Source organism: Haemaphysalis longicornis, unplaced genomic scaffold (genome assembly GCF_048455015.1).
Source record: "Haemaphysalis longicornis isolate Haplotype H1 unplaced genomic scaffold, Haemaphysalis longicornis Haplotype H1 scaffold_6, whole genome shotgun sequence".
Classification (NCBI taxonomy): Eukaryota; Metazoa; Arthropoda; class Arachnida; order Ixodida; family Ixodidae; genus Haemaphysalis; species Haemaphysalis longicornis.
Genome location: NW_027526407.1, coordinates 155308205 through 155333018, shown reverse-complemented (window position 1 = coordinate 155333018; position 24814 = coordinate 155308205). Strand labels below are relative to the sequence as shown.

The following is a 24814-nucleotide window of genomic DNA, read 5'->3' as shown; positions in this document are numbered from 1 at the left end:
ATGGCGGAGCCACGGGGAGCAGCAGGCGCAGCTGCGGCACAGAGTAACGACGCATCGCCCGAGCGCACAGTCATCGCTCAAACTCCGAACATGTCGCGGCAAGTCATCGGAACAGCGGTGCGGATGGTGACCGTTGTTGAAGGGGAACCGATAACAGCTCAAGAGCACGGTGACACTGTGGGATGGCTGCCATGCCGTCGCCGAAAGTTCGGCCAAGCCCTGCAGCAGTTTCAGCGTGACGCAAAGAGTCCACACCACCTCTCCACCACCGTCAACGACACAGCGACGTTCAACAAGGGGAAGACCGCCAAGGGCAACGATGTCCAGGCCTCCGTACGAGTAAGCGCCCCCGTCCCAGTATACCCAGAGACGACATCAAGGTCGTCATCCGCCCGCGGGAAGGCATGAATGTAGGTCGTGTAAGTGACGCTACGTTGAGAGACAACGTACTACAAGCCGCCGGCCTGGAACCGGCCGAAGCAACCGAAGACCTACTCAGAGTTAGCCACGAGCAGAAAATCCTCGTGGTAAGTACTGCACTCTTAGATCGAGCGGAACGTTATGAGCGAATCGAAGAGCTCACAGTAGGGGAAACCTCGTTCTCCGCCAAAGCGTACGTCACGACCCCAGAAGACTCCGTAAAAGCGTGATCCACAATAACCCTGCATGCGACTCGGCAGAGGATATAGCTCGAAGCATAGTTTACTCAAGAAACCCCGCCGCATTGCATGCGAGACGCATGGGCCGAACAAATTCGGCGATTATTGCCTTTTCAAGCAATAGAGTGCCGTACTTCGTCTACTACAGGGGAGCCGAGTACACGTGCTACATTCACAAGAAAAAGCATGAGGTTTGCTCAACCTGCGGCAAGCTGGGTCACCGAATTGATGTGTGTCCTTATCTGGACCATTCCTACTGCAGTGCCTGCGGACTCACCAATCCTATGGACGAATGTGTCATCAGGTGCGCCCTTTGTGGCAAAGACCATCCCACGGGCGACAAACGCTGCGCGCAGAGCCCCACACTGCGTTTATTCTCAAATAGCGTCAGCGGAGGGAAGAACAAGCCGCTCGTCAGTCTTGGCAAGGGCGCCGACGGGACCGCTCCGCTTCTTTCCCCAGGTTGCCCGACGCCTGGCCTCCCGCAAGCGCAGCTTCGGTAGGAGTCAACCGTATACAAGCCCAGTGACAACCTCGCTCTGAATCGAAGAATCGTGGTCCGAGGCACGGCTCCACTGTACGGCAGGATCGGCAGAGCATCAGAAGAACACCGGAGGGAAAGTCGCAGGTGAGCTGGGCAGCGTTGGCCTCTCTGAAGGGCAGTTCGCAGAGACACACTTACCAAGACCCCTCCGAAACATCAACCGGTATCGCACACGACGAATTAGCTAGCATAAGCGCCAGACTCGATCAAGTCTTGGCTGAAAACAGACAGCTCAAGGCAGAAATAGCACAACTCAAACGTGGCACAAGCACTACATCAACTCCGGCCACGACGCCCGCAGTTCAAGTCACACATTCTTCAGAACTGACCCCTTCCCCACCGAAACGACGAACCGAGGACAAGACGTCCCGTCAACAACCAATAGTACACAACGACCTAAAATTACGGGAAAGCAAGTCTGAAAAGAACTTCGACGAGCGATTTGACAAGCTGGCCAACATGGTAACCACTCTGGCCGGAGCACTCGCCAAGTTCAAAAAGACGATTGGCGGGAAGCTAGCATCCCTGGAATATAGCCTTACGCGTGTTCCGCACGGCTCCCCAGGGACTTCTCCCTACTCTCGTGCCCATGCAGTGAAGGCCGCCACGAACATTTACCAATTGTTGACCCCATAGCCTTCGACAATTTAGTAATGAATCACGACTGGCATAACTTTATAATGACTGTTCCTCCAGGTGACGCTTATGACAACTTTGTAACGCTGTTCAATAATTTCCGACTTGCGGCTACGCGGGTGTGTAAAATAAAACAACGTAATTTGGACCGAAAATGGATGTCGACAGAAATACTTGCGGCAATAAAAGCGAAAGACTTGTTATGGAGGCAATCAAAGCGAAGTCCTAATTGTACTGCTTTGCGGCTTCGGTTCAAAGAGGCTCGAAATAAGGTCAATGCTATGATTCGTCTTGCAAAACGTAATAACATACGAGCAAAATTCACGGATGCTCGTTTCGACATCAGAAAAACATGGTCCCTAATTAACAATATCAGAGGTGCTGATGTAAACGTTAATCGCCCTGATAAATTGTTGTTTCGTTTTTCTTCAAATGGTCATACCATCGCAAATGACTTTAACTCGTTTTTTTTTTCAAAAGTGTCTGGTATAGCGAGACCTCATCTGAATATTTGCACCTTGCAAACAAGCATCCCAGAATCCGCCTTTCTCCCTCTGCTTTCGGAACACGACCTGAAATTGCTCCTTTTCAGTCTGAAACCTAATAAGTCCCCAGGAATTGACGGTATTTCAATATTAGAGCTGCGGCGAACTTTCGAAGCAATAAAAGATGTGCTACTACTCATTATAAACAATATTATTATCACTGGAATCATTCCGGATAATCTGAAAAATGCACTGGTAATTCCCCTTTTTAAAAGTGGCGCGCGCAACAAAATAGAAAATTACCGGCCTATTTCAATCCTGTCATGCATTGGGCAGATACTTGAAAAACATCTGCACTTGACAATGAGCAGCTTTTTAAACAAGCACAACGTGCTATCTCCTAGCCAGTATGGCTTTGTGCCGAATCGGGGCACACAGATGCTGCTTGAAGATTTTTCCGATACCCTGAACTCTGCATTCGAACACAATCAGATTGCGTGTGCACTGTTCCTCGATGTACGCAAAGCATTTGACAGCGTCAGTCATAGTATATTACTAACGAAACTTGCAATGCTAGGCTTTCGTGGTGCGTTTTTGCGGCTTTTGGAAAATTTCTTGCGTCATAGGCACCAACTTGTGTCTATTGGAAAGTTCCGTAGCAACTTAACTGAAATTAAAGCTGGCGTCCCTCAAGGTTCAATTTTAAGTCCGTTACTATTTAATTTATACTTCAACAATTTATCTAATGTTGTGAATGTTGTGAACGTCACATTATATCAGTATGCTGATGACACGGTCCTTGTTTCATACGCTCGAAGTTATACCGACGTCATCTCTTTTTTACAAACAGCAGCAATAAAAGTGATGGACTGGTTTCAGAATAACGTAGTCGATATCAATGCTTCCAAAACCCAACTTATCTGTTTCCATAACCCTTTGAAGCAAGTAACTTTATCGTCCCCTTTATATTTGCACGCATCATGCTGCAATCCCTGTTCGTGTAACCCTGTGCAATACACTCGTTCAATTAAATACCTTGGTGTCTTTTTCGACTGCGATTTATCTTGGAATTCTCATTTTGCACATATTTGTCAGAAACTTCGAGCAGTGTCTTGTGTTTTATATAATATTAAATTTTACATGCCATTGTCTGTCCGAAAGCTCGTAGTACATGCCCTGTGTTACAGTGTAATCCGGTATGGAATATCTATTTATGGTCATGGCGCTCAACATTTGGTAAACCGGGTCAATTCTATTCTTCGAGGTATTCTAAAGAATGTTGCATATGATCTTCCCCCTCACTCTGATGTTTTCAAAACCTTGTCATTACCTGATTTCAATTCTCTGCTGTTGGAAACGGTTGTCTTGAAACATTTTTGGACAAGCCAGTATAAAATTCCGTATGTGCCTGCTCGTTGTCTGAGACCAAAGAATCCCTATGTTACACCCCGTTGTAATACGAGATACGGTCGAAGACTCCGTAAATATTATGTCCCTGAAATATTCAATTCACTTCCGCGGTGCTTAAATGATGTTAAAACGAAAGGTAGCCTGAAAAAAGGTCTTAGACGCATTAGTCTGTGACCGGAACCCTGTCATGTGTTTTGTGTTTTTCGTGGTGCGTTCTCACTCTCTTTTCTTCTTACTACTGTTCAAGCGAATTATCTGTTATTGATGGCTCTGTCGCTGTCTGCCAGGCACTGCCGTTCAAGCCCACTGCGGCTTTGGCAGGCCCGTTCCTTGTTTTGTATTTACTCGTGTCATCAATAAAGTATTATTATTATTATTCAAAGCAACGAAACTGAAGCCGTTAACAGCTTGCCATGGTAACGACGACGTAATAACGGCTACCGCATATGGCAGTGGAACTGTAGGAGGTACGGAACCAAAAGGGGAGTATAACACCAATAACTAAATTTCCTGTATCATAATTCACAGCCAACGCCCGATGTAATCGCACTACAAGATGCAGAATTTCCACTCCAACTCGGAGGTCTTCTACGTTGACACGGCGGACTACCCCAGTCGAAGAGCGGCAGTGGCTGTTGTAGTAAACCAGCAGAGCAATACGGTCGTATCATGCTCCGTCACAGAGGCTAATCCCGAAATTGGGGAAGAGGTAGCAATAGCTTTGGCCGTTGCGGGCACGTCGGCCATGACCATATCTCCGACTCCAAGACCGCACTACGAAACTATACACGAGGAAGAATATCCAAAGCTGCAGCCAAGATAATTCAAAGCAAACCAATCCTGCCCTCACGACATATCCGTTTGATATGGACACCAGCACACTCGTCTCTCCCGGGAAACGAGATGGCGCACGAAGCGGCCCGAGGATTCAGCTATTAGGCCGACTTCGAAGAAAACGTGCCGTCATCGACGGGGGGGCGGGGGGGGGGGAAGACAGGCTGGCTGCATATCAAGAAATTACCCAGCATTATAGATTGGGCCGACGCACAGTTCCAGCCGCTCATCGTACACTGAACAGAAGGCAATCGGTTGCATGGCGCAGGGTACAATCGAACACCTTCCCACACCCCACCCTGTGCCACCGCAACTTTCCAGAAACATACACAGATAAGTGCAAGTGGTGCGGCGCCGCAGCCGCCACGCTCCAACACGTGGTTTGGGCGTGTCCCAGTAAACCGGAGACACCAGGTGTACGCATTCCGAGGCACGAGCAATGGGAGGCCGCGCTGCTTAGCTCCCAACCCGACGTCCAAACAGCAGTCGTCCAGCTGGCGGAAGACGCCGCCAGGGCTCATGGGTTCTTAACCACCGTCTGAAGGGACGGCGACACTGCCACACCCAAGCAGTGACTCCGTCTTAACAGAGACGACTATAATAAAGTTTTTTCATCATCATCATCATTCGCATCTCTCCCAAAGTGGACCGCGTTAACCCGCGCTAGAACCCGCGGCCAAGTGAAAGCCAACTCCCGCGCTACGAACCCAACTAAAATCGTGCACACCCGGGTTTCATAACGCAAGGGTCCCAAGTTCGTTTCCGACCAGGGGAAGCGTATTTTTTCTTTCCAATTCGCTGCACATGTTATTGTTCGCCGCCGCTGGTAACCATGTATACCCCTCCGGCCTATGGCGTGGTCCAGTGGTTAGGCTGGCAGTTTCGCGTTGTAAAGACCTCGGTTGTATTTCCGGGACCTTCCAAACCAAATTTCTTTCTTCAGGCTTCGAGTTTTTTTTTTTTTTTTCTCGAAACGTGCAAAGCTGGGTAAACAGATTTACTGTTAAAAAGACACCGACGACCGCAGAAATGCGTAACAGGCGCAAGCGAAAGTGCCCCTATCGGCTTTGTATGGTTGTCCGTTTTCTTTTTGCGTTATACGAAGCTGCAGAACACCGATAACAACTAGACAGGTGAAGTCTTCTGCGGAGTCGCTAAAGGGGCTTCAGCATCGAAGTGACGAAAGAGCGCGAGGGCCGGACACGAGAAATGAGAGTCCCTTCCTTCGCGCTGTTTTCAACCCCTGGATCACGTACCAGCCAGCACAAGTTTCAACGCTTTTTAGGCTTACGTGTGGCGTCACCATCCCTTGCCAACACTCTCTCCTCGGATAGGCGATGGGAGAAGGTTGAAGTGACGCGCGCGCAGGTGCTTCGTCTGGCGGGGCTGGTGCCCAATCGTTCGGGCCGCCACCGCTCCCGTTCTCCGGACCGCAAGCCCGTGCGCAAGGTGCTGCTCTACGGCCCATCGGCCACGGGCAAGACGTGCCTGACGAGCGCTATCGTGGCGCGCTGCGCCGACGCCACCGTCTACTACGTGTCCACACCGGTGCTGCTCCACAGGCGAGTGCAGCCGCCCCTCTTCCCGCTCTTTTTTTAAATTGCCGGATTTTACATACACACAGCAGCAACATTACAATGCAGGACAAACCGACACGCGTACAGCGCCACCAGCCGGGTATGTTCCCAGACTTCAGCATACGACAAAAAAGCAACAACGCTAAGCCGTGGAACATGAAAAACGGACAGTGCCACCATCCGGATGTGCTGCCGGACTTTCGCATACGCACAGAAGGAACAATGCTAAGCAGTGCAACATTAAAAAAAAAGACGTGCAGTGCCACGAGTGCTGCGATGCAGCACGTGGCGGCATGGCAGTACTCCAATTAGCCCTTGAGAAAGCGTTTGATTGTGTGTCGCATGAAATTTTATTTTGCATTTTAGATTATGCTTAGGTTCAGTTAGAAGGGAGAGTGCAGCTTTGGCGTACCGGGCTTCACGAGGTTAGTAGCTAATGAGACATTGGGAGTCTCCATACGCGTGGAGCGATCGGTGCGTCAGGGTTGCCCCCTCGTCCCTCTCCTATTCTGTCTTTCCATCAAGACATTATGCTAAAAAATTTTGAAAACAAGCGGACTTCAGAGTGTGAGCTTTTCCAATGCGCTGCTGGCGTATGCAGGTGACGTCGCTGTGTTTTGTAAAGACCTTGAAAGTGTCACATCCGCCGTTAAAAATGTCAAAGCTCTTAGTAGGTCTACCGGCAGTATGGTCAGTTGGTCCAAGTGCCTTGGGTTTTGGCATGGCCACTGGCCTACAGCACCCAGCTTATTCGCAAATGTCAACTGGAAAATCACCCAGTCAAGTACCTGGGAGCACCGCCCCTCTTACAACTCTGGCGCGCCGCCTATCATAGCTTCTAGGCCGGAATCCCGGGTCTTATGGCTTCCGCGCGAGCGCAGAAATGAAGTGCGGGAAAAACATCTTACAATGACTGAACTCAAAACAGCGTTAACATACGGGACGAGGTAGGAAAACACATGGCGTTCATCGTCCCACCTTTTAGCACTGTTTGAGTTCAGTTAGTATGCACCAATTACCCCAATCCCCGTTCTAACGCAGTTTATTAAGGACGATTGCCTTTCTTGGGCTTCTTGAACGGGAGAATTTCTGTCTGTTGTCTGTATGTCTATCTGTACCTAGATTCAGCCAGTCGGCCAAACTGAAACAGACGCTACGCAATAGTCTTATACACTCACAGCCAAATCTAAACGTTTAAGCACTGTGTTAGCGTTCAAACTTGTCAAAACTTTTGAACAAGAACAAAACATTACGCAAAAGTAAGGCAAAAAATCAAAACATGAGTAATATTTGCAGGTTCCTTTATTAAAATATACATGGATGCTTGTCCAATAAAATACTACATCAACTGCAGAAAGCCGTCGCCTGCTGTGGCCCGCTCTACCTGGCGGAATTCGCAAAAATAAACGGCAACAGCAACGAAAGGTTCCGCGTTCCGCTTGGAACGCTCATGGAGTAGCGCAACGTGGTTCTATAAACGTTCTAGTCGGGTGCCTCGATTCATACGCATCTCCGCCGTACGGTAGCGCTGGCATAGAGGCACTCAACTTGGAGCAGTGGAATTCGGTAAATTTAATTTGACTTGAGCAAATCTCTTGCGTGTTATCTTGGAACGAACGAGACTGGAGAGGAACAGCATGAGAGGTGAGCGGGAAAGAGGATGCACTGACTTGCCAGAGGTGCCAGTCAACGATTGTCTTGCGTCGACATTTGCAAAGAACGGAGCAGATGCGCGGCCATTTTTTTATAACGACGAGGCTTATGGTACGGCCAAAGAAAACCCATATCGCGGCTCGAGGCGGAGCTGAAACTTTCCCCTTAGATGGGACAGTGAAAGAGCCGACCATAAAAGCAAACGCATAGGCGGCTCTCGTCGGAGCTGTGTGCTTCTGTGAATGTATGACGCGGTGAATAAAGTAGGTGCGCCTTACAAGGCGGCAGAGCGCGCGCCATTGCGAAATGAGCGGGGTGGTCATAAAAGTAGCGCGCCCTCAAGACGCTTGTTCAAGACGCCATGGAGTTTGCACGTCCCGTTACTTGCATATGCATTTGGAGTGGATCAGTTACCATGAATAGGCGCCATTTCAGAAACCAGTAAAGTCATATAATAGTTTTTGCGTTGACTGCCGTAAATGCTCAGTGACTGCCGTCAATGCTCAAGAGGGAAAAAACGTCCCCGTACCTTTAGCCTACATTCTTTGCCATCTCAAGTGCCAAGAACATTCCCTGATCATCCACTTTCGCAAGGCCGGAATGCCTAGTTGTTTTTTTAAAGACGATAATCTTTCTTGGGCTACCAAAACCCCAAGATTGTGGTCTGTCTGTCTGTCTGTCTGTCTGTCTGTCTGTCTGTCTGTCTGTCTGTCTGTCTGTCTGTCTGTCTGTCTGTCTGTCTGTCTGTCTGTCTGTCTGTCGGTCTGTCTGTCTCTATGTGCCTCGATTCAGCCATCAGGCTAAAGGACAAAATAATTCTTCAACGAAAAGATTGCACAGCCCAAACCTTCTCGAAAACATTGAATATGGACATATTCTTCATAGTCGTCAAGACCAAAAAAGAGAAGATAAGGCGTATTTGAGGCAAAACATCAATGAAGAATTGGTATAATCAATGGTTTTTTCATTGAAAATAAATGTTTACTTGATTTTTGCGGTATTAAATAAAAAATTGGCGTTCAAAACAATATTTTTGCCCAAAAATACAAAAAGAGCTCGCGCAAGCACAGACCTTGTGGCAGTGTTCTATGATCAACACTCACACGCGATTCCAACAGATGACGCGAGCAAGTGGAACTCAGGAAAATTGAATTGGCATCAACAAACATCCACAGTGTTTATCGCGGGAAGATCCAAAGGGGGTTAAAGAGCGTGATATAGGTGGGAGCGGGAGAGGCATTTACGTGGCGCAGAAGGCAGATGACTAGCGTCTTTGGACGACATTTGCAGTGAGGTGAGCAGATACGCGGCCGATTTTCAACACGAAAGGGTTTTATTCCAGGATACACCAAGATTTTGCTGATGCATCCGTCACGAAAATTCAGTGCAACGAAGCAAGCAGCCTGTAAAGGGTGCACCCCTACACAGGGTCTTCTTGTGGGGAAGCAACCTTTAGTGCTAAAGAGTACGTTATACTTAGAGTTGTTCGTTTTAGGGTTTTATGTTTGACAGAAAACTGTTTTATGCCGGGATACCCCGAAATTTCACTGACGTCATATTCGTCACTGAAATGACACCAGTACACCTTTGCCGAAGCGACCCGATGGCAGGGCGTCGCTCGCCAAGCCCACGCACAAGACATCCGCCGGCTCGCAAGTCCCGCTCAGCTGCAGATTTCGCTGCCCATTTCACTTTCTGGTTTTACTGATTTCTATGAGATGAATCAAACACACTTTTTTTCACCGAGTTTCATGCATGAAATATCTTTAGCGGTATCTAGCCTACTTCGCATTTCGGCTCGCGCGGCGACATTTTCGACAGAGGTGTTAAAAAGTAGATCATTGAGTTGGGAGAACAACCTAGTGCCGAAGCCGGCAACCTGCGGTTCTGGAAGCGGCAACCATATATCTACCAGTTGTTTCGACCTTAAGGCACACATTGGGCTCACGTGTTCATTTAGGCGTCGTAACAATCCCACGAAGCGGAATAGTAAGTCTTTATGCATAAATACTTATTATTCACAATTCCTGGGTTGTGGAGTGTTCGTCATCTAGGAAAGTGATTCTCTATTCATCAAAATGAAAAAAAATTACGCCCACCTCCTCTCGCGGGAACCCTGGTGTGATGCGACGCTGAGGTAGGGTTCAAGCGCAAGCGAAGAGCAACCGTCGACCGAAAGGCCGCCAGAGAGCGGCACACCGGTTAATATGCGCAGCGCGCGAAGGACAGGAGACCGCGGAAGAGAGAGTACTGCACATGCGCCGGCGCCAGTGCGTCTGCCGTGGCTATGACGCAACACAATCCAACACAATCCACTTTAATCCAATCCAATCCAAGCCAATCCATTCGAATCCAATCCAATGCCCCTCGCGAGAGAGGGGCATCGGAGAGGAGAGGGGGTGAGCGGCGGAGAGCGCAGCTCGCGCGGCGAGGAGAATGGGGGAGGTGCGGACGCCGACGACGGCAACGCCGACGACGCCGGATGCAGGGACAAGGCGAGTTAATGAGATGCAGTCTCATCTAGAAATCAAAGGCGTTAAGGTATATTTTGAGGTGACTTCGGGGCGACAACACAACTGCGTATTTAACTCGTAGGTAGCAACTTGCAGGGGCCAATGTTCCAATGTGGACAGTGGAGCGAAAACTGAATGCGCATTGATACTTGACGATCATTACCAACCTTCTCACCGATGCGTATCCGCTACTGTGCGCTGATTGGCTGCTTCTCTCGGCACCTGAAGTGCCATCAAAAGGCGCTCTTGAAGCAGTCGTTGCGAGTCTCCGTGATTGCCTTTGTTTCCGTCCTACCGAGTCGGTGGCGCCTATATACGTTAACGCTTCGTCAGGTTTCATGCCCGCTCTGAGAAAGGTGAACTCGTGATTTTGTGCCTTCACCAGGTACGTCGAGCCCAGTTCGAAGATGGTACTGTTTGAACTGGGCGCAGTGTTTGTGGTCAAACCGCCACAGTGGTTCATTGGCTAAGGCGTTGTGCTGCTGAGCCCAGGGGCACGGTGAGATCCCGGCCATGGCGGCCACGGAGCGACCAAGCCCGTCCGCCAGGACTTCGGCGCACGTTAATATGTCCTGCTCGTCCAGAGCCCTTCGAGGCAGGCAGTTGCAAAACTCCACCTAAAAAAACTGCCGGCATCTGAAACGCCACCGCTCCCCCTAACTTTGGATCGCGCGTACTGTGGCGCCACCGTGACCACCACACGCACGATCCAAATTTATTATTCACTAATTATTCAAGCTGACAATTTAACGTTACACTTTATTTTAAGGGTGCATATTTCCTTATTTTTGTACTTTCGTAGTTATTCATGGCTTTAACTCCGGTTTTTATGTTGCGATTGTTTCTGCGTCTGCGCAACTGCGCTTGTGCGGGTACTCGGGCACAACATGATAGGCCCGACTTGAACTACTAAATTTGCAGTTGTCGCTCAGCCTACAGCACACTGTATGCGAACACTAATGTAGTAGCTGACCAAGTGGCTCTAAAAAATCCTTTGAAGCTTGCCTAAAACCGTCGAAGCGAATTTTAAACTGTTTTTTGGCCGCCGGAATACCACACATGTCACGTAGCAGACGAAAATGCGCGAGTGCCGACGCATCTCGTTGACCACACGGTCGCATTTTTTTACTACTTTTGCTTCGAATGCGTATAACATACTTGCACGGTTGAACACATTAGGCTCCTCTGGCACAAGTTTGCGTAAGCACCCAAATCCTTTTTTTTCGTCCAGGTCGTCAAGCGGCGAAACACGTTTGTCACCAATAGATGGAGCCACTGTACGCAAAATTCAAAAGACTGGACCAATCGTGGGGCCGCGTTTTGATGCATGGGGCCTATGTGAAGTTTCGCAACTCCCGTATCAAGTAACTCTGCTGTTAGTCTAGGCTAATTCCCTACAATAGAGCGCGGCCCATGGCAGAGGTGTAGCTTGTGTGCGTTAAGCCGCCATTTCATTTCTTTTTGTTCATATTTGCCTCTGGTGCATCACCTTCTTGCCGAACGACCTCCTCTGGCTAGACATCTTTTGTCTCCACTTGTGATGAATGGCCATGTGAGTGATTGGCCGCGCAACTGAGCCAGCCAGAACGACAGTGACGATGACGAGGAAGAGGGGCCGCGCGTCGATTCCTCAACAGATACTTAGAAAACAGCTTTAACAAATTCGCCTTCCCACTGTCAGTTCCTCTGATCTTATCGTTCGGGGTGAAGGCACTGGGCTTTAGCCACGCAGATCTTTGCTCCGCCGTGCACTTGTTCTTTTCGGAATCTGGCCGTCTCCCGTGCTAGCCCCAGGCCATGCCGGGCTTCTCTCAAAATAATCCCTGCGTGTATGATCGCTGCTATCAGTGCCTTCCCGCCCACTGCCTCTCCTTCGCCAGCTTCCCTTCTTGTTTTATTTCTCTACATACTTTTCATGTTTTCTTTCCTTTATTTTTTTATTTTATTTTATCTTGGTTTCAACACTTCCTGATGCTACGTTTCATGTTTGAGCAGTTTTTTCTTTTTCTGTATATATTTCCCTAATATTTTATTTAACTCCTTAAATGTCTTTCTTTAATTACTTTGTAATTTCTCTCTGTGAGCGCCCCTTTCCTGGCCAATCCCCCTGAGTGGGTATGAGCCATCTCTTTTGGCACCACTACCACCACCACAAGAAGAAACAAGCTTCAAAATTTCTCTAATTTTCCTCGAATCATCCACCTAGGCAGTAATCTCATTCGAATTAAGGACTGATGTTTGGCCGATCCCCTGATTGGGTTTGTGCCAATAATGTTAAGGAACAACAACAACAGCAACAACAATGATCGCGAGGGCTGGAACGGAAACGGCTGGAAGCCAAGCGGCGGAACGGGGCGCGGCCCTGGAAGACTAACCCGTGAGACGCCTGGGCCACCTTAAGAGCTGCACCGTCGCTACCCTCCGCCAAGGCCCGGGAGTGCACCTGGGCACCGTCATCGCGGCGCTGGTGCGCCAATTGCTGACGGTCCATTCCGGCTGCTGGGTGCTGCCGCTCCTGCCGTTTGAGCCGCTTATGTCACATCGCGACGCAACGTAAGCTGACTTGCTTAGCGGGAGTTGCTCGAACCTTCCGAACTGCGAGACTATATTTCCGAACTGTTGACTGTGACCGGAACCCGTCCTGTATATAACATCCCACCGTCTACTGTCTTGTTCTTCTCCTTGATCCTCTTAAATATAGTCTTCGACGTGATAACCAGTGTTCGACTCTGCCTGCGTGGTCCTCGGCCCATTCATAACACCACCATTGTTTCGGCCGCAGGTGCCGGCTCCGCGGCGACGTCGTGCTGCTGCACACGCTGTTCGACGACGCCCTGCGTCGGATCCCATGCGTCCTCTGCTTTGACGACCTCGACGCCCTGTGCAGCCTCCCCAAGTCGCCCAGGGACCAGGTTTGCCGAATCACGTTTGGATTACACCAAGCTAGCGTGCACAGACTGCACAGGCACGAAGGGACTCTAGATGTTCATTAACGTGTATGTGGCCCGGCTGTAGTCGCAAGGTGCAGGCGCGGAGAGTTCGCAGAAAGTCCTTACAAACCAGTTTAAAGCAAATAAATTATTTCCTTCCCATAATTTTACTCACGGAGTCGACTGTATCGCTCGTGAACGCGCTTGCAAGTGCGTCAGAAGCTGTTACCCAATGTGGTCTTCCAAGCAAATGGGTTCCCTGTAAAAGGATCGAAAATGGGGCTAGTTCGTGATGGCTCTTCAACATCTTGAACTCGACACGGACGCAAGAAGGAAGTAGAGCGTTGTGGTCTGTCTACTCCCTTATTGCGTCCACGTCGAGTTTACTCTACTCACAGATGGATGTACGTCGAACAGTTGACGCAAAATTCATTTCGCTTAAAGTTTTGATTTTTATGTCTGTGGATAGCGCTTTAACCATATATAGCCTCTACCGTATACAGGCGATATATAGCCTATGCCTAAGAAACGCGTGAATATGATAAAGAAAACGAAATCCTCATACACGACGACTTTGCAAGAACTGTGACGTCAGCTCTGCGGGTTATTTTATTGGAGTTCGCTGTTTAACGATTCTTGACCGCGCTTGGAAAGGTCTGCATTGTGCACACACTTGGCCCGAAACTCAATGAGAGCTATTATTTCTTTTTAATGTTAAGGTTCATTAGAAAGACCATTAACACTTATCATTGTCCACAAATTAATATGACGAGATTTCCACTAGACCTGGGTAATGTTTATCTGGTGCTGCCTAGCCCGAATACCGCTGCAAAAAAAAATTGAAAGGTAATTTAATCATCATCAAAACAACAGTCAACAGCCCCTGATCGTAACTGCGAACCTCTGGTAAGCGGATAATGTCAGGCAATTTCGGAACTATTGCTTTGACTCTGTGTTTTTAACTGCGTGTAATTTTTCGATTCATTTCGACTTTTGTGAACACAGTGCACAATCGACGGCTTCAGAATGACTTACAATGTTGCGTCACCATATAAAAGAGGAACGGTGTTGTACAGAAGGAACAGTAGGTGACAAAGTAAAAAAGAGTATACGCGCCCGTCAAGGCTACTCTTAAACACGAGAAATACTGCCATGGGTGGCGTATCTTTCACGAATGAAACAAAACTTTACCGCGTACGTTGCACTTAAAGGTGGTTGAAGGTAGCACTGCCAGAAGATATAAGGAAGAGATATATACTATACTGCTACTAAAGTAATTCCTCGGGAGCTTTTTTTTTTTTTAGGTGGTGTGGTCTGGATGTTACTGATTTCAAGCGGTGTCAAAAAATCACATGACCCCAAGCTCCAAATAGAGCCAAAATCAGCCGCATACTTCTGCGACGGCCCTTGCATTCCCTTGCGAATATTAGCGCAGGTGAGGAACAGTTGAAATCGCCGACAAGGCTGGGCATATTATTCATTTAAAGCAGGCTTGAGCAACCTTTTGAGATAGAGGGCCAAGTTGCATGAAGCCGATACGGCGGGGGGCCGGACGGCAAATCGGGTGGGAGGACGAGGGGAAATTTGAGGGCAAAGAGAAAAATTGACAATGTGTGGTCAATAATGATTATATTCTGGCTAAGTGAAGACGGGGGACCATGCCAACTGGAAGCGATCAGTTCTGTGTTCTTGTCTACCGTCTAACACCATTTGAGGTCAAAACTTGCCTGTCGGCCTTCAGATAGGAAGTGACAGGCAAAGGGGTGGAAGTTCTGACGTCGTGTTGGGGTCGCATAAAACGGCCGCGCGGGCCGCATGCAGCCCGCGGGCGTCAGGTTGCCACCGATAATTTAAAGTGTGCGCGCTGGTCGTCCTTGACGCACCGGCCAGACATATGGACGCAGATCAGTCGTGTATTTGCAATGGAAATTGGGTTTTGACTGCCCAGATGTTGTTGTTGACGAACTTTATTGAAGACATCCCAAGTGCGGTGTTCTTCACGACGACGCAGATTCACTTCCCGGCCGCGGCGGCCGCTTTTTTCATGGAGGCGAAAAGCAGAAACGCCCCTGCGTATGAGATTCCGCGCACGTTAAAGATCCCCAGTTGGTCTAAATTAATCCTGGAGCCGTCCACTACGGCGCGCATCATCGCCTGCGTTGCGTCGGCGCGCTAAACCCCACAATCAATCAATCAATCAATCAATCAATCAATCAATCAATCAATCAATCAATCAATCAATCAATCAATCAATCAATCAATCAATCAATCAATCAATCAATCAGTCAATCAATCAATCAATCAATCAATCAGTCAATCAATCAATCAATCAATCAATCAATCAATCAATCAATCAATCAATCAATTAATTAATTAATCGAGTCCGGTGTTCTGGGAAAAAAAATAGAAAGTTAGCTACGCAGGCAATAGCTCCAGACGAGTGTGGACGAACAGAACTCGCCACCAGGCCGCCCTGTCCGCCCCTTCCGGTGACGCGAACCAGTCTTGGAGAGAAGATGGAGGGCGAGAGAGGAATCCAAGACAGGATTAAATGCGTTAGTTGCGAATCCAAAGAACGCGTGCCCCAATGTGTCGTACGCACGCAAAGCATCCGCAATAATCACCCCAGCCAGGGATAAGTTTCAAGCGTTGGCTGCGGCCGGCAGTGGTCTTGTATTATGAATCACGTTAGCGCCTGATCAACCATCACCCGCCGTTCAATTTTGAACTTGCCCCTCCTTTAATGTGATACCTTATCCACATGGCGGCGGCGGTGACTGCAGGAGCGGCTGCGGGCCCTCAAGTGCGCCTGGCTGGAGCGCGTGGGCCGGCTTCCCGCGGCCTCGACGAAGGGCGGCGTGCTGGTGCTGGGCGTGATCAACAACCCGTGGCTGCTGGACGACGACGTGCGGTCGCAGTTCGAGCGCATCCTCTTCGCGCCGCTGCCGCACGAGGCCGACCGGCTGCGCCTGCTCAAGCAGCTCGTGCGCAGCCCCGCGCTCACCGACGAGGACTACAGGTATGGTGTGCACGCGGAACAATAACCGCCTATGCAGCAGGACACATGTAGGCGTTCTCGATTCGACAGAGCTGGACGATTCGCGGGCAGTCCGGGGACTGCTTTAGGACTAGAAGTCCTATAGGAATATATGGCAAAATCGAACGCCGGATCACGTCCCGGGCAGTCCGCGGACGAGCCAGTCGCACGAAAATGCAACGCCGTGTCTCGTGTACGCTGGTGTATATAGTCGGGCATTGACGTCGGTAATACATATTGAGGCTGCATGTCGGCCATTTTAGGCTTCGAAGGGGCCACGAACACAAATTACACAGAAAATACAAAGTATAACCACAACGACTGCTTTGTGCCGATAACTGTAATGCAACTTTATTGGAAACTCCGAACAAATGCGAAGATGTGAGGACAACAGATCAAGCAGTGGCGACCCCAGCCGCTCCTTGGCGACGTCTGCACGACGTCGCAGAATCTTGTTTATGCGATTGAAGGCTGCTTACTGAAGCCACTGCCAAGAAACATGACTGTGCGTTTGTGGAGGGACTTCTAGTTCCGGTTCATCGGATTACTTGAATGCGCAGTTAACATTTCATTTTCTCATTTTCATTTATTTAAACAAACCATGTCTCGGGAGGAGAGGCAAAAGGCAGATTAACTCTGTCTGACGGCGGCCATCAACCCCGGACATGTAACATTGCAACATTGCACAGCAACGGTACAAACAAGACATGACAACTAGCTATACAAAGGTGATGTAGAGAAAACAAGATTATACATTTTTTTAAAATAATATAGTAGCAATTACAATAGGCGCACAACACAAATAATTAGAAAATACACAGCGTAACGCTACACAATTCCACACTTAATTCCAATAAAATACAGGAAAAGCCAAAATTGTCCATTTATCAAAAGTAATATAGCAGCAACCACAACAGGCGCACAGCAAAAATTATAACAAACTACACAGAGTAGCGCTATACAAACTACACGGAGTAGCGCTACAGAATTCCCACCATTAAGTAATGCTTAATATTTTTCTTTAGCGCGAGCCAAGACGTGTGTTCCAGTAATTCTGCAACAGCTGGGTGCTTGTTTAGATAGGTGGGAATTAGGTGGGAACACACTGCGAAGGCCAATTTGACATCCAACGAAATTCAGCCGTATACGGCTACAAACAAAAAACATGCAGTTTTCTCAGATACTTCTGAGCTGAAGAAAAAATTTCCCATGTCCAGGATTCGAAACTCGGAACCACCGCATTTCTAGGCAGTTTCCATATCAACTGAGCTAACCACGAGGCTAACCGTCTGTAGCTCGAGAGCGGATTCAACAACTCGACGTGAGGGGCAGGTGTTAGTCGACCATATTCCGGGGACATCCCAGAGGTGGAGCCAACACTTTCTTCATCTCGGGGATTTTATGATAACAATGTTGTAGTGTTAACCTGTATTACGTCATTGCAGAAATAAGAAAAATTTTCTGTGTTTTCTTCGTTCTTTTCGGCTCGAAAAACGTCTTTCATTTCTCAAGTGGAGCTGAGTGACTTACCAAAGCTAGTTCTTTCAAACTGAACGTAGTTCTACTTTGTCTTGATAGAGTGATAACCATTAAAGCAAAACTAGGCCAGGAGCACAATGAACTTGAAGTGCTCCTGAGCTCGTTTACAGGCGCGTTTCCGTAACCACCGTTTGAAAACATGCTCGCACTCTCTCACGCAGTCTGTCTACAGGCGTTCCACAGACAAACGTAGATCGGCTTGATGGATAGACCAGAAACGCGGCTTCGAAGTTGTAGTACTGTTGCGCGGTGTCTTCGCCACAACTCATCCGGAGATAGTTTGAGCGATTCGCGGAGCGGTACATGAGGTCCGGTCTTTCAAAACAATCAAGCCAGAGCGTCGAGTTTCGCGTAGCGCTGGTAAACCACATAGTAAATTGCAGGCGGAATAATCTCCGGGGATCGTCCTCAATTGCGGAGCCCTCTTTGGCTTGGCAGAATTACAGGTGGAAGTATACCCCGATGATCGGGTTTAAATGCGGAGCGTTCTTTTTGTAAATTCAATTACTATTCAAAAAATGCCCCCAGATAAATGTTCCTGGAGTTTTACTGCGATCAGTGGTATCATGTTCCTCATATTTAGCAGCGTTTGCTTCACCGCCCCAATTGCCTTGGTGCTGTAGGGCAGCTGTCTATAAACAGCGAAGCTGCTAAGCAATTCGTTGATGCCGGCATTTCACAAAACTCAGTATAAAGAAAAAACTTACTGGCACCGGCAGGATTCGAACCGGTGTCTGGTAGATCAACGGAGTTAGTGGTCTTACCCACTCGGCTGACCGTGAGTTAGTACGCCTGAGTCAAACCGCCTATTCACACGGCTGTTAGTGTGGGGAGAGGAATCACGCCACCTGCTCGACACAGAACACGTGATGGTGTACACGTTGCACGTACGGCCCCCTAGTTTAAATGTGTGCGTTCTGTTCGTTCGTTCTGCTTCTTCTTCGACGTTGTGGCAACAAAGACGGACTGAATGAAGGGCACTGCGGCAGCGAAGAAGAAGCCAATCCGAGCCAATCGTGGACCACGGTGATGGTCGTGAAGGTGCGTTCAGCTTCGCTACCTTCAGGTCTTACGCGTTAGTGTGAACTTCCTTCATTTTTTCTTCTCGGCTAGCAACTTCTATGGAAAAGTGTCAGCCATATCAAAGCTATTGCGATGAGAAGAGGCAGGAGCGGGCGCTGGCACACACCACCAGGCATAGCCCCTTGAAGGCGGGGAGTGGAGACTGGCGTGTAATTCTGGGCTGGTGTTCTCATAACCACCCATTAAACATTAGACTCATTTGCCATGGTTCGACTCAGTTGTCCTGCCATCGTGTAGCAATAGCATCAGTGATTGTCTACGGTCACAGTCGTAAAAATGCTCCATGGACGGCTACGTATCGTCAATGAAGCAAACTTGCAAGCATGGTGTTTAGAAACACCCTACGTATTGTAGGGTGTTTTTAAACACTAGGACGGCAAGTTTGATGATGGCGCACGAACACTTATCAAACATCAATCAGTTCCAACTTTTCGTCGCCCACTAAATCTGCTGATCTACGACACGCGGCCATCCACGTCGTTTCGCGTCTCCCTTCGTTCGTGTCTGATAGCGCCTGCATATTTGCCAGTCTGCCGTTGGGCGTTCACTGCACTGATATATGAGAGTTTTCTGGGAGTCTCTCGTATTCATAACATGAATTGTCGGTTAGAACATTTTCAAGGTAATTCCCCCCTGCAAAGTTGGAGGGTCTGGAAAGTTCCTACTGCACGTGCAGATTCTTCCAAACGCTCTCTTCCCAACATAATAGTCAGCGAACTAGAAATATTGCCAGAAATCTGCAACTTTGGCCCACCATAGTATTCGACTGCACGAAAAACCCGGACCTTCCACCCCTGAGCCCGTCCCCTGTACCTGAGCAGTGGGAGACAGTGTTGGGGGGGAGAGAGAGAGAGAGAGAGAGAGAGAGAGAGAGAGAGAGAGAGAGAGAGAGAGAGAGAGAGAGAGAGAGAGAGAGAGAGAGAGAGAGAGAGAGAGAGAGAGAGAGAGAGAGAGAGAGAGAGAGAGCATTATTAAGCAATGGGGAGTGGTCCCTCAGTCCAGGAAATCGCGTGCTGCTCGGGCCGTCGTATCCCTGGTTAACACCACGAGTTGGGCCTCTGGTCGAAAGCTGGACGCCGCTGGCTGCTCGGTTGGGGGGATCGGTGTGACATAGCTATCCAAGTATCTCCAACCACGAAACGCGCAAACAACATCATTTTCGGTCCCGACACATCCACACGTATATCAGCGGCTACAACCACAGAGCGAGCTTCGTCGCAACTAACCTCCGCTTCGAGGACACCAAAGCACTGCTTAATGGTTCTGAATACGAAAGCATTCAGTGCCTGAAAAGTACCGCCTCCTCCTTTCCCGCTTGAAACGATTTGCTTCGTAGTCTGCTTCCGCCTCGCGATTTGGAACGGATTTGATCTGCCTCGTACGCGTTGCGCCGCCGCTCGTTCTTGCCGCCATGCATTGGGTGGCTTCGGATTTCACCACCTGTCTGGTTGTTCGCTTGGCGGCGTTCTTTCGCTCCCTTACTTCTTGCGCGGTGTGCTGATGTGGACGGTCACGTTTTGATACTGCCGAGTTTACGCGTGTGCTATGGAACGCCTAACGCTTCAAAGACGCGGTAACCCCCGGGAGTTTTGTGTGAGATACAGAACTTCTGGTACCCCAGCCATATAAGCTGGGCTGTAAAAGAGCCCTGTTACAGTTCTCTTGTTGTGACATTGAGTGCTAAACTGTTGGTACGATTACCTGGCATTGCCCGAGGGTACCTGTAAACGGTTACGTGAGCTGTAATTGTGAGTGCCATAACAAATGAACACTGGGATGTATTCATAACAAATGAATACAGGTTGTGTGTTTTCAATTTGTGCCGCTTTCATATAGAAGACAATGAAAGCTTGTGATCTCATGACTAGGTTCAAGAGCAAACGCTTTTTTGCGGCGATCACGCAGCGCCCACCATACGTGAATCTTGAGCGGCGCGTATACAGATGGCCGCACAGTTTTGTATTTCCGAATAATGCGATGTTCCAAATAATCCTGAAATCCGGTTCAGGCGTGTTAGGCGGTTTGTTGGGTTACGCAGTGTTAATAATCGTATCGCTGGCGCAACACGTTTAGCAGAGAACGATTGACACTATACTCAGGTCCAACTCAAGAACGACTACGGAAGTTTCCCCTGCATCTAATTCCTGCCTCCAACTGTCCCTACAGGGGCGGCACAATGAGCGCGTCGATGCGGTTATTTTAGAGACGATAACCCTTCTTGGGCTACTTCAACGTGCAAATTTTGGTCTGAATGTCTATGATAGCGTCTGTCTGTCTGGCCGTCGATTCAGCTGCCCGGCGAAAAGACCCCTGCTACAGTTCTCCTGTGGTGACATTGAGTGCTAAACTGTTGGTGCGATTCCCTGACATTGTCCGAGGGTACCTGTAAACGCTTGCGTTAGCTGTAATTGTGATTGTGAGGTGGTGAAATCCGAAGCCACCCAATGCATGGCGGCAAGAACGAGCGGCGCCGCAACGCGTACGAGGCAGATCGAATCCGTTCGAAATCGCGAGGCGGAAGTAGACTAATTCTTGAACGGGACGTTAAACAGGTAAGGCATTAATAAATCGGTAATCTGGTGGCAGTGTTCATAGTTGTCAACATTGCTGAGCAAAGAGAGCTAATATAACTTCGTTGAGAGAGAGAGAGAGAGAGAAGCTTTTATTAAATATATGCACGCAGGCCTGCTTAGTCGGACCCCTGGTGACGTCTTCAAGCCGCTGCCTGATGTACGCCGCCAGTTGCCTTTGTTCTTCGGTGGTGCTTGTTACAGCCAGCCATTCTTTGTGTGGTGTTTATAGCGTTGTGTATGGTCGTGCAGTTCCATAGGATGGGATCTTGGTCTAGTATGACGTCACATGTGGAGCAAGTAGGGGGCGGTGTGTCAGGATCTCCCCACGTCTTGCTCAGTCTCGCTGAAATGTCCAAGGTGCCTGTTCCAGCTTGTTTTATTAGGTCTTATTACGGTTGCTTGGTGTCTTGCGAGCGTGTCAGAGAGCTGTGGTAGTTGCCTCCTTCCTGTGGAGCAGTCCTTCAATTTCGGTGCTGTCGGGACCATGAGCGTTTGATTTGGTTTGAGGTTGGCATGAGCCCGGGCGGCGGCTTCTCCGGCCATCTGATTAGCTTTTTCAGTACCTTTGCAAACTGGAGTTCCTAGGCGTCGGCCGTAAGACCCTGGGCCCTGGCAGCGTTTTGGGCCAGTTGGACGCTCCAGAGTTGATTGTCCGTGTTAGTTGGGGAGCGAAAAGAAAACATGAGCATATTTGAGTCAAGGCATCAATATATGAGATACTTGCGTTGTTAGTTTAACAAAAAATACGTGGCTGCTTGATTTTTGCGATAGCAAATAAAAGGTAGCCTTGAAAAAAATGTTTTCATCTCAAAATACACTGAGCGCTCTGCGCCGCCCTGTTTGTGGCATGCGTTCCGAGTTCACAAGCAACAAAAGGTTCCAGTAGATGGCGCGAGCAGTGAACGCGGCAAAATTGAGTTGACTTAAGCAAGCCTTCACTCTGTTTATCGAGGGAGGAGGGAAACTGGATGTGAAGAGCGTGGGCGATAAGAGGCGAGAGCAGTTTACGTGGCACGGGCGGCAAAAGAATATTGTCTTTTGACATTTGCAGCGATGTGAACGCCACGACTCGGCTGCCACTTTCTTTTAACGTGACGCGAGTCGTTTCCGTAATTTTTTGGCCCTTATCTGCTTAGAACTACTGCCGCGGCGACAAACTAACTACGTGACAAAAAACAGACCATGACACGCATTAAGTCAGCGCTATGCCGGGAACTTGGCGACTTATTAACAATTAGAAAGCAAGCTTAGGTCCGACAAACGTGCCATGGAGCAAATAATGTTAGGACTAACGCTTAGGGACAGAAAACGAGCAACCTGGATGAGGGAACAAACTCGGATAGATGATCTTAGAGTTCAGGTTAAGAAAAAGAAGTGTACTTGGGCTGGCCATGTGGTACGGCGAACGGACAACAGGTGGCGCCACTATGACAACAGAATGCGCACCGACAGAGGAGGCTAGAAGAAGAGGAAGGCCATTAACTCGATGGAGAGATATATGGAGAGAGAATGGACTCGGGCGCAGCACAGGACCGGAGTGGGTGACGACCAATGGGAGAGGCCTTCGTGCTGCAGTGGACCTAAATAGGCTTTTTGTGATTGTGATGTGTGCGATGATTTCCAAAGATCAGAGCCCTGCCACCCTGGGGAAAGAAAAGTCCAGAAAAGCTGGACGTCTGGGTTTCACATGTGTCGGTTTAGCTATCTTTATGCTGATTTACTATAAAGGCAGTGGTCCAGTGACTACTTCACAGACTAAGGGCGCACACTATGGTTAGATAGCGACAATGATGTTTTATTAAAGCGCGGCTGCGCCAACAGACAGGTTTAGTTAGGCGTACGCTCCGGAGCGTACGCCCCGTAGATGCGGAGCTCGACTGCGCACGCGCCACGACGATGCGTTGCTACGCACGTAACGTCCTGGGGCGTACTTATTCGGGGGCGCTTGCGGTACGCTCCGCTCGCTCTCGCGAGATCTCGGCGCACGAGAACGCAGCTTGCGAAAGGGCAGCTGCTACGGCGATTCCGGCGGCAGGGGACGAGAGAGCCCGTTCGCCGAGTGCAAACGCGGACCGTGGCGCGTGTTTCTCATTAGGCGACAACGTTTCAGTGCCACAGGCATACCGGCCAGAAATGAAGGGTTTGTTTTTAGACTCTAGAAATAAGTGGAAGTGAATAGCCAAGTGAAGCATGGCAATTTTGTGTACTTCTCGTTGTGTTCAAAAGGTGGCGCCGCCAGCGCTAGAGCTCGCTACAAAAGCGCTGTACTAAAACTATCCACGGGTGCGTCGCGAAGAGCGTACGCTCCGCTGTACGCCCAACAGTACTCTAACTACAGTGAACTAGAACTCTAACGCTAACGCCCGGAACGCCTAACTAAATCTGTTTATTCACAGCGCCGCACACGTGGCCGCCGATGAGCGCGACATTGCGCAATGGTGGTGCGAGAGGGGGGGGGGGGATAGAGATAGACGCCGCGCGTTGCGAGCAGTATACCGCGACTCGGGAAAGGTACGGTAGTGGTGGAGGGAGTATACAGAGGGACTGTAACCTTACATCCTCCGTAGATGGCCATGGTTCATTGCGCAGCACTCGATGTGGGAAAGCGAGCTTCCAAATACCGAGCTTACACCGATCCTGCTAAAGGCAGCCTCACCTCTAAACAAAACTGCATTGCTGAAAAGACAGTTTTCCGGGTGCAATGTAAGAAATGAAAATATGGATGGCCTAAGAGCTTTTGTTAATTCTTCATGAGTTTCAGAGTATGGTGAACTCACGCCGCAGAGTAGCGAACGCAGTCCACGCGTTTTCGTTCCACACAGGCGCGAGAGCTGGCGGGGTTAGACAAACAGCTTCGCTGTAAAACGTGAGCGCGCGTTGATATAAGTGTATTGCTTGCGCGGAGTGGCACGCTGCAAATGCTATTGCCGTTCTTAAGTTGTGCGGAGTATTGACGCTGCTTTGCCGTAACACTGGGCCGTGCCATCATCGGGCGCCGTGTTCCGAGAGCCGCGCTCTTAATAATAAGAGTACCGGTGCCCGTGCTCTTAATATCATCCGCGCCGTCCCTCCCCGTGCAGGCACCTGGCGAAGCGCACCGAGGGCTTCACGAGCACCTTCCTGTCGATGCTGGCGGCCGACGCCCTGCGCAACGCGCGCGCCGTGTGCGAGCACGCCTACGACCGGGCCATCGACGCGGACGCGCTCAAGGTGACGCTCAGCGACGTGCTCACCTCCATGGACAAGGTCGAGCTGCCGGAGTCCGTGAGCCGCCGCAGCAGCAGCGGCACCGCCTCCAAGACAGAGTCCGTGCTGACTTCGCCCTAGCCTACAACGGGGCG

At 49.4% G+C, this 24814-nt stretch overlaps 1 protein-coding gene across 1 annotated transcript; it reads left to right on the top strand.

The window, feature by feature from the left end:
- Positions 1 to 24814, top strand: LOC144143322 (vacuolar protein sorting-associated protein 4B-like). Its single transcript, XM_077675091.1, has 5 exons — positions 1 to 339; positions 5937 to 6130; positions 13094 to 13223; positions 16025 to 16260; positions 24554 to 24814. Exons 1-5 carry the CDS (start codon positions 1 to 3, stop codon positions 24798 to 24800), a joined length of 1146 nt encoding a protein of 381 aa, XP_077531217.1. The 3' UTR covers positions 24801 to 24814.

Bases quoted from the DNA above. Each gene is read 5' to 3' on its own strand.
- LOC144143322 (XM_077675091.1), top strand. From the start codon at position 1: ATGGCGGAGCCACGGGGAGCAGCAGGCGCAGCTGCGGCACAGAGTAAC. The intron at 6,131-13,093 runs GCGAGTGCAGCC...TTTCGGCCGCAG, and splicing joins ACACCGGTGCTGCTCCACAG to GTGCCGGCTCCGCGGCGACG. The intron at 16,261-24,553 runs GTATGGTGTGCA...CTCCCCGTGCAG, and splicing joins CTCACCGACGAGGACTACAG to GCACCTGGCGAAGCGCACCG.